The 9,616-nt window shown below is 47.2% G+C and overlaps 1 protein-coding gene across 1 annotated transcript; it reads left to right on the forward strand.

Annotated features, from left to right (window-relative positions):
• Positions 1-2,204: 2,204 nt before the first annotated feature.
• INO80B (INO80 complex subunit B) lies at positions 2,205-9,616 on the forward strand. Its single transcript, XM_061583758.1, has 5 exons — positions 2,205-2,387; positions 3,442-3,628; positions 4,070-4,188; positions 4,958-5,103; positions 5,926-9,616. Exons 1-5 carry the CDS (start codon positions 2,327-2,329, stop codon positions 6,388-6,390), a joined length of 978 nt encoding a protein of 325 aa, XP_061439742.1. The 5' UTR covers positions 2,205-2,326; the 3' UTR covers positions 6,391-9,616.

Genomic DNA, 9,616 nt, shown 5'->3' on the forward strand with positions numbered 1-9,616 from the left:
CAAGCACTCCAGTTCTCCCATCTTGGTTCGGAGGCTCCTAGCATTAGCGTACAGGCACTTGTAAGCAGTGTCTCTCTTCAAGTGTCTTTGGCACTTGTGGTTAGGCCTGTGGTAATTTTGCTCTTCTGAATTTATATCCTGTGCCCCTGCTCTCACAATGCCTACTTCTAGGCCTACCCCTTTTAACATTTCATCATTTCTTTGGTTTTTATCCCAGGGGGGAGGTTTATTCCGAACCGGACCTTTCTCAGCTCCTGTCGGGTTTCCCCCCTCAGTCAGTTTAAAAGCTGCTCTGCTACCTTTTTAATTTTAAGTGCCAGCAGTCTGGTTCCATTCTGGTTCAAGTGGAGCCCGTCCCTTTTGTACAGGCCCGGCTTGTCCCAAAATGTTCCCCAGTGCCTAACAAATCCAAACCCTTCCACCCGACACCATCGTCTCATCCACGCATTGAGACTGCGAAGCTGTGCCTGTCTGGCTGGTCCTGCGCGTGGAACCGGTAGCATTTCAGAGAAAGCCACCTTGGAGGTCCTGGCTTTCAGCATCCTACCTAGCAACCTAAATTTTGCTTCCAGGACCTCACGGCTGCATTTCCCCATGTCGTTGGTGCCACGTGCACCACGACCACTGACTCCTTCCCAGCACTGTCTACCAAACTATCTAAACGACGGGTGATATCCGCAACCTTCGCACCAGGCAGGCAAAACACCTTGCGGTCTACACGCCCATCACACACCCCACTGTCTATGTTCCTAATGATCAAATCACCCACTACAAGGATCCCTCCACCCCCTGGAGATATATCCTCGGCACGAGAGGATAGCTGCTCATCCCCCAAGGAATCGGTCCCTTCTAAGGGATCGTTTCCCTCTTCCTCAGCTGGATGCTCTCCTTCCCCAAGACCATCGTTCTCCATGATAGCAGGAGAGCTATCATCGCTGGAGTGGGACACAGCTATAACGTCCCTGAATGCCTCCTCCACACACCTCTCTGCCTCTCTCAGCTTTTCCAGGTCCGCCACCTTGGCCTCAAGGAAATGAAGTCGTTCCCGGAGAGCCAGGAGCTCATTGCACCGAGAGCACACCCACGACTTCTGTCCAACAGGCAGATAGTCGTACATGCTGCAGGCGGTGCAAAACACTGGAAAGCCCCCACACCCCTGCTGGCTTCTTACCTGCATAGTTTTGTTTAAGGTTTATTATGTCAATGGGTTGGAGACTGCGGTTTAGTTGAGGTCAGGGAACAGACGGGCAGAGTGGGGGCCCTGGCCTCCTTGCCCTGCTGTCGAACTCGCTCTGCTGCTTAACTCGCCTTGACGCTTTGTCAGCTGGGGCTCCCTCTAGCTCGTGGAGCAGGCTCCCTCGCTAGGGTGCTCTGACTTTATATGTGTGGCTGGTTCCTCCCAGCTACTGCTGCCAGCCAATGATGTGTCACTTGAGGCTGATGGCTATCAGCTGGGGCTTAACTCTTTAGTATTCTCTCAGGCTTCCTTCCATTGAAGGCAGGCTTCCTTCCTGAGCGAGGGGCGGGGCTGTTTAAGCTTTTGGCTGCTTTTAATCTAAGCAAGGGGCTGCGCCTTCCAATGATGCACCCTGCCTGTTCTCAGCATTGCACCACCGCAGCACCCTCTTGTGTCATCCTAAAGGGATTCTTGAGCACACCTCTTGGATCACGTGCTGCTTTGGTAACACGTGTATTACCAAATCAGATGTATTGCCGCCCTGGACTCCTGCTGGGAGGAAGGGCGGGATATAAATAAAATAATAAATAAATAAAACAATAAATGCATTAAACATTCTTCTCTGCTGCTTATTCCTGTACGTGGGCACTTGCTCACAAACTTCCCTTGGTACCTTTAGGTCTCCCTCCCTCACTGAGGATAGGGAATAGTCTACGTACGTGTGTGCTTTTTCAAAACCCTGTCAACGAGAAATCAAGCTGCAAAGTCTCAGGCAACCTGATTCAGCGGCTGCTGCTGAATCTTCCGAAGTACAATCAGGCCTGCATTTTAACTGCATTTTAAAACAGGGGTGGGATACTTTTTCAGTCCGAGGGCCACATTCCCCCTTGGAGCTCATCCAAACCATACTAAAAAGCCATGTCTTCCTTATTGGAATTGTGGATTCAGGCAAACTCTTCTTCTCTAAAAGAACGCGGGAGTTGCAGACGCTGCGCGCGTCCACCCTAGCAGTCTATGATGAGGCATGATAGTCGCCTCTCGGAGTACACTGGGGCGGAAGTGCGTCAGGCGCGGGAGGGTTGTGTCCGTCCACAATTGGGTCCCCCGGGAAAGTGGTGGTGGAGCGGTTGTTTCCTGCGACCTAGATAGATGAGCAAAGCGTGGCGAAGGGGAGAGGCCGGCGGCAGCAGGATGGAGGGTGCCGGGCGGGGTGAGCAAAAGAGGGCCCGGAGGGGGGGGGAGGAGGAGGAGGAGGCGCCGTCGGCCGCCACAGGGATGCTTCCCTCTCTTGCCCTTCGCTGCGTTGGGGACCTCCGCGGTTCGCCCTTGGGGAGCCCAACAGCCGGCCCGTTAAGTCTCCCGCGCCCCGTTTCTGCTGCCCCGGGCGGGTCCTCGTGCAAGTCACGCTCATGGCCTTGGGAGCTGCGGATGCCTCGGCCCGCGTGGGGTTGTTCTTGTCGTGCTTGTGGCTCCGAGAAGGGCGCACGTTGTTACAGATACGTGTAGCCTCACCTAAACGATGCGTGGAAGGGAGGAGGGTCCAGGCAACTGCTTGCCCCAGCAGCCCTCCTGGACTGATTGTCTTGTTGATTTAAACAGAGCCAGGTCTCTTGAGCGACTTTGCTGAAGAGCGCAGCCTTAGGGGGATGCAGACAAACCACTTGAGTTTATGACGCCAATATGGAGTGTTAAAACAAACACAGAACACTGGATATCATTTCTGGCAAAGTTCTGGTGTGTTCTGAATTTGCCGCGGACTCCTTGGTCCATTCTCTGTTTTCAAGAAATTTCCTGAGGGGAGCTGCATGTCAGTGTGTTCATACGAGTACAGTAGGGCCCCACTCATATGGCGGGTTACGTTCTGTACCCCTGCTGTAAAGCAAAAACCGCTGTAAAACGGAACACATTGAATAGAATGGCGTGCGATGCCCGAAAACCGCCGTAAAAGCGGAACAAGTGCCATATGAGTGGGGCTTTAGTCTAATTGTGTCTAACTGAGACCACTGTATTAGCGAATCACTGTAAAGCGGGGCCCTACTGTACTTGCAGCCACCAAATTTATTTGACACCCCGTGTTATGCTGTCTTGGCTTTTGATCTGAATCCACCCTTGAATATTTTTATCTAAATTATTTCTATATGTGACTGACAATCATTCTTCCCCCATTCTTATTATGAACATAACATGCCTCTTCTCTGGCACATTAGCTTGTTAGGTTCTGACCTCTGACATGACAGCCTGCGTTATTTCTCTCCCTCCTCCAGGTGATGAAGATGAATCCAGCAACCATGGCTCCCACAAGAAGAAGCACAAGAAGCATAAAAAAAAGCACAAGAAGAGGCACCACCGTGAGGATGTTGGCCTGCCAGCTGTAGAGCCAATTGCTTCCCTCCCCAAGCCTCAGCTGAAGCTCAAAATCAAGCTTGGAGGCCAGATCTTGGGCACTAAGAGGTACATAGAAAGATCTTTACAACTGAACAGGCGGGGAGGGGTGGTAGAGAAAGAGAGGAGGCAGCAGTTAGCTGCTTTGTATTTATTTCTTGGGAGCTGTAGGCCCTCCAAAGATTTATGGTGGATAGCACATAGGTAAAATTTAAGTCATTTAAATGAGATAGATGAATCCAATGACGATTGAAACACTACCTATGCCAGCCAGCCTAAATGACAATCTCTTTCTCTGCTTTTGGAAAATGCTCATATCTTGCAGGGGGGAATTTTTTCTAGTTCAGTAACACCCTCCAAGCTTTGCTGCTGCTTGACTGTTTTGCTTTGGACGCTCCTTCTCCCACCCACTACTTAGAGCTGGGCTTGGCTAATCCCTGAGCCCTTCCTGTGGTCTTGGGTATCCCAGATTTGAACTGAGATCTTACTGGCTTTCTCTTGTCTTCCCAGTGTGCCAACTTTTACTGTCATCCCAGAGAGGCCACGCTCTCCCTCCCCACTTATGGTTGTGGATGATGAGGATGAGCCAACGGAAGGGGTGCCCATTGAACAATATCGTGCATGGCTGGGTAAGTGGGTGATGCTTCTTCTGGGGAAACCCTTTGGTGCAGCAGAGGCTAAGGCTGAGTGGTGGGGGCAGTGTGACAGAGAAGGAGCTACTGGAGCTCTTCCAGATTTCTTTGGAGAGACTCCATTAGCTCATTCAGCTATAAGGCTGCTTATGTGGTAAGGTGAGGATGTGCATGGAATATTGCCCCCAGAACAGGGCAGGAGGATTAGCTGCTTGATTAAAAAGGTAGGCTAGAACCATGCAAACAGAACTGGATTGTAAAACCACTTTAACCATGTAAACATCCCTCCCCCTAAATATTAGACAGGTGCCATCTCTCACCTTTTTGGTGCCTACTGAAGACCTTCCTCTTTCAAGAAGCCTTTTCAGTAGATATCCCAGTCTGCGTCTGTGTTGGAATTGCTTTTTAAGATGTTTTCAAAGCTTTTTTAAAAAGATGTTTTACTGTTTTTAAAGATATTTTGTTTGAATATATTTTAAAGTCTGTTTTTATTATGTTTTAGAGTTTTGTTTGCTGCCCTGGGCTCCTACTGGGAGGAAGGGCGAGATATAAACAAACAAACAAATAAAAATAAAGCATGTATGTAGTTATCAACTCATTCATGGTAAGTTTCCTACTGTTGATGTGGCTTTATGGTCATAGCAGGGTTTTTTTCTTGCTTCCAAACCAGGCTAAGATCTCATCTCTCACTTGCGTGTAAGATTGCAAAAAAGGTTCTGCTCTTATTAACTATAGTTAAGGCAAACTCTTCTCTACACAAACACAGATGAGGACAGCAATCTGGAGCCATCTCCCCTGCCAGAGCTCGATACAGAAGAGCAGCGCTGGCTGGATGCCCTGGAGCGGGGGGAGCTGGATGACAACGGAGAGCTCAAGAAGGAGGTGGATGAATCCCTGCTCACAGCCAGGCAGGTGAGGAAGAGGCTGTGCTGTTATGGCAGCCCTCCCTGCGGGCACCGGCAGAGCTCCATATTGGAGAAACTGAGGAAGGCTTTGGTGCTCTGTTTCTGAAGTGTGTTAAGTAGTGGCTGGGAGGCCCTGAAGGATGAGAGGGTAGCTTAAATAGACTGAATTCTTGATCTAGAAGTAATACCTCTCTGACATGACCAGAGAGAATGGCAGTATCAGTGCCCTTGATCTGTGAGTTTTCCTGAAAGTGACAGTTGTTAGGGGCTTTGCTTTAGGAATTGGAGATAGAAGTGATGATTGTTCAGCTCCAAAACTGGTTTGCTTCCATCTTGGCTCCTTCTGCTTTCAACCAGCAAGGGAGGCAGGGCTTCTCGGTTCAGCCCATCTGGGGTTGATGCCTCAGCATGGTGGTAGTGGTGGGGGGGCGGGGGAAGACGCTGCTTTTGCTTTCTCTTATTCGCATCCCAGTGCTACTATCCCAGAAGTGGAAAGGACCTTCTTCCTTTGTATACCTCCACCCATGAGTCAGTGAGTCTGTCTCATAATCAAGGTAGTGGCACCAGTCCTAAGAACAGAAAAGGTACCAAAATCTTGTTAGGTCCACAAAGCTGGAATTGCAGGATAGAGGCAGGTGGTGTCTCCCATCATCCCTGCTCCCCCTTTTTTGTCATCTAATAAACAATACAAGGCACACTCAAAGTTGTCTCTTTATGACTTCTGATAGTTGCTACTGTGCTATAAAGCCCTTGGCCTTGATACCTGCCAGCCCCTCTGTGGATCCTGCTTGGCTCCTTTCTTTATCTCTCTCTCTTTCTGTGCCTCCAGAGAGCCCTCTTGCACAAGCAGCAGAGCCAACCGCTGCTGGAGCTGCCAATGGGTTACAAAGCCAAGGAGCTGACAGAGGAGATGTTGGTGAAGCGAGAGGAGCGGGCTCGCAAGCGGCGCCTCCAGGCTGCCAAGAAGGCAGAGGAGAACAAGAACCAAACCATTGAACGCCTCACCAAGACCAGCAAGGCCAAAGTGAAGACGCTGCGAGAGCGCAAGGCCAAAGGAGTGGTGGCCCCCATGGTCTGCTACCGCAACGCTGCCAATGGTATCACTGTCTCCTTCCCTCCAGGAGCCGCCACTCCTCTTCGGTCCTCCCTTCCACCTGCTGTGCCTCCACCCACCACTTGTGGAGTCGGGGGCTGCCTCAACCTCAAGCGGTACTCCTGTTCTCTCACAGGGGTGCCCCTCTGCAGCCTGGCCTGTTACAAGAAGAACTTGCAGCTCCAACAGGTGGCAGCCTAGCAACACCACCACATTTGGCCAGATGACGGCTATCTTGTGTTGCTCAGAAGACTCTGGTGCCTGAAACTCTTTTAGGAATGCCTCTGTGTTCCTGGAAAGGATGTGGTAGACTGATGATCTCTGCGGCCTTTACCCCCATGTGGGGATGGGCTTGGGCAGACCATTGTTCCAAGCTGTATGACAGAACTGAATTCATGTGTCCATTTGCAGTGATGGCCAGACATGGGTCTCATGAGCCTTGCTGACTGGATGGACAAAGCAGCTGAGAATGAGATCTGGATGCAGCTGGTATGCCTTCCAAGGCAACTGGCACTGTGGTGCAAAGAGACCGAGTGGAGCCTGCACTCCTTGCAGCTCTCCTTCACAGAGAAGCAGGTGCTTAGTCTTAGCTTAGCTGCTGCAGCTACCTTAGTGCCACATGGGGAGCAATAGGCCTTGAGCCCTTTTACTCCATGTAACATTGGCATTTGGAGAGAACCATCATGCCATGGCTCTTGAAATCCTCACCCTTCCCAATTGTAAGCAGGAGCGTCCTTTATTTTTGTACCTGCCGCCTGCTTTATGAGGACAGGAAGGAATGGGTGGCAGTCTTGGGCTCCTTGCTCAGATCAGCTAGGCCCTACAGAAAAACATGGTTCCCCTGGCAACTTATTTATTGTAATATTAAAGATATAGTGAAGATAAAAATGATTCAGGAGAGCATAATGCTGGTCTGATCATTTGTATATTACACTTAAGACTGAGAAAACAACAACACACACAGTGGAATGTGAATTGCTTAATTCAATGGCTCCCAAACTATTTTCTCTCCAGATCACTTGAAAGTTGCTGATGGCCTTGGTGGGCCTCTTAATGATTTTTCTGCCAGTTGTATTATTAATATTATTATTTATATTTATTGCCCCCCCTTTACCAATAGGGCCCAGGGTGGGTTATAAAATCTAAAATACAAATTTGTTGTTGTTATATGCCTTCAAGTCGATTTCAACTTATGGCGACCCTACGAATCAGCAACTACCCTGTTCAGATCTTGTAAGTTCAGGTCTGTGGCTTCCTTTATGGAATCAATCCATCTCTTGGTTGGCCTTCCTCTTTTTCTACTCCCTTCTGTTTTTCCCAGCATTATTGTCTTTTCTAGTGAATCGTGTCTTCTCGTTATGTGTCCAAAGTATGATAACCTCAGTTTCATCATTTTAGCTTCTAGTGATAGTTCTGGTTTAATTTGTCCTAACAACCAATTATCTGTCTTTTTCACGGTCCATGGTATCCGCAAAGGTCTCCTCCAACACCACATTTCAAAGGAGTTGATTTTTCTCTTATCCACTTTTTTCACTGTCCAACTTTCACATGCATACATAGAGATCGGGAATGCCATGGTCTGACTGATCCTGACTTTAGTGTTCAGGGATACATCTTTACATTTAAGGACCGTTTCCCAATTCTCTCATAGCTGCCCTCCCCAGTCCTAGCCTTCTTCTGATTTCTTATTGTCTCCATTTTGGTTAATGACTGCTGAGGTATTAATAATCCTTGACAAGTTCAATGTCCTCATTGTCAACTTTAAAGTTACATAAATCTTCGGTTGTCATTACTTTAGTCGTCTTGGTGTTCAGCTGTAGTCCTGCTTTTGTGCTTTTCTCTTTAACTTTCATCATCATTCGCTTCAAATCGTTACTGGTTTCTGCTAGTAGTATGGTATCATCTGCATATCGTAAATTATTAAATCTTAAATTATTGATATTTCTCCCTCCAATTTTCACACCTCCATCTTGGTCCAATCCTGCTTTCTGCATATAAATTAAACAAATAGGGTGTTAAAATACATCCCTGCCTCACACCCTTTCCAATTGGGAACCAGTCGGTTTCTCCATATTCTGTCCTTGCAGTAGCCTCTTGTCCAGAGTATAGGTTGCGCATCAGAACAATCAGATGCTGTGGCACCCCATTTCTTTTAAAGCATTCCATAGTTTTTCATGATCTACACAGTCAAAGGCTTTGCTGTAATCTATAAAGCACAAGGTGATTTTCTTCTGAAATTCCTTGCTCCATTCCATTATCCAACGTATGTTTGTGATATGTTCTCTGGTACCTCTTCCCCTTCTAAATCCAGCTTGGAGGTCTGGCATTTCTCACTCCATATATGGTAAGAGCCTTTGTGGTAGAATCTTGAGCATCACTTTACTTGCATGGGATATTAAGGCAATAGTTCGATAATTACTGCATTCCCTGGGATCCCCTTCTTTGGAATTGGAATGTGTATTGAACACTTCCAGTCTGTGGGCCATTGTTTCATTTTCCATACTTGACAAATTTTTGTCAAAATTTGGACAGATTCATTCTCAATAGCTTGTAGCAGCTCTATTGTATGCCATCTGTTCCTGGTGATTTGTTTCTTCCAAGTATTTTAAGAGCAGCTTTCACCTCACATTCTAAAATTTCTGGTTCTTCATCACACGGTTCCTGTGTGAATAAATCTGTCATCCTTGCACCTCTTACAGAGTTATTCAGTGTATTGCTTTTCCTTTTATTTCATCTCAATCAGTCAGTGTGTTCCCCTGTTGATTATTCAACATCCCTACCCTTGGTGTAAATTTCCCTTTAATTTGTCTCATTTTTTGGAATAGGACTCTTGTTCTACCCTTTTTGTTGTCCTCTTCCATTTCTATACAATAACTATTGTCATAGTTCTCTTTGTCCCTGTGTACTAGTCGCTGTATTGTTGCATTTAGGGTTCTGACTGTGTTTCTGTCTCCTTTTGCTTTTGCTTTCCTTCTCTCTTTAACCATTTTAAGAGTTTTGTCAGTCATCCATTGAGGTCTTTCTCTCTTTTTAACTAGAGGTATTGTCTTTTTGCATTCTTCCCTGATAATGTCTCTGACTTCATTCCATAGTTCTTCTGGTTCTCTGTCAACTAAGTTTAACGCCTCAAATCTGTTCCTTATTTCATCTTTATATTGTTCTGGGATGGTATTTAAATTGTATTTTGGCATTATGATTGCTTTGTTGTTTTTCTTTAGCTTTACTCTGATTTTTGATATGACCCTTTCATGATCTGTACCATAGTCTGTTCCTGGTCTTGTTTTCGCAGAAAGTATGGAACTTCTGGTTATGTTAATAGGTTTCCCGTTAAATCTCACTGATATCACTTGCTCAGACCTTGCGCTGTAGCTCCTAATTGCTTTTGCTACATCATTCTCACGATTAAAGCAACCCTGTTTCTTCTTAA

This window comes from Rhineura floridana, chromosome 9 (assembly GCF_030035675.1).
Source record: "Rhineura floridana isolate rRhiFlo1 chromosome 9, rRhiFlo1.hap2, whole genome shotgun sequence".
In the NCBI taxonomy this organism is placed as follows: domain Eukaryota; kingdom Metazoa; phylum Chordata; class Lepidosauria; order Squamata; family Rhineuridae; genus Rhineura; species Rhineura floridana.

Coding starts and splice junctions, on each gene's coding strand:
- INO80B (XM_061583758.1), top strand. CDS start 2,327: ATGAGCAAAGCGTGGCGAAGGGGAGAGGCCGGCGGCAGCAGGATGGAG. Junction 2,388..3,441: donor GATGGAGGGTGCCGGGCGGG/GTGAGCAAAAGA, acceptor TCCCTCCTCCAG/GTGATGAAGATGAATCCAGC. Junction 3,629..4,069: donor CAGATCTTGGGCACTAAGAG/GTACATAGAAAG, acceptor TTGTCTTCCCAG/TGTGCCAACTTTTACTGTCA.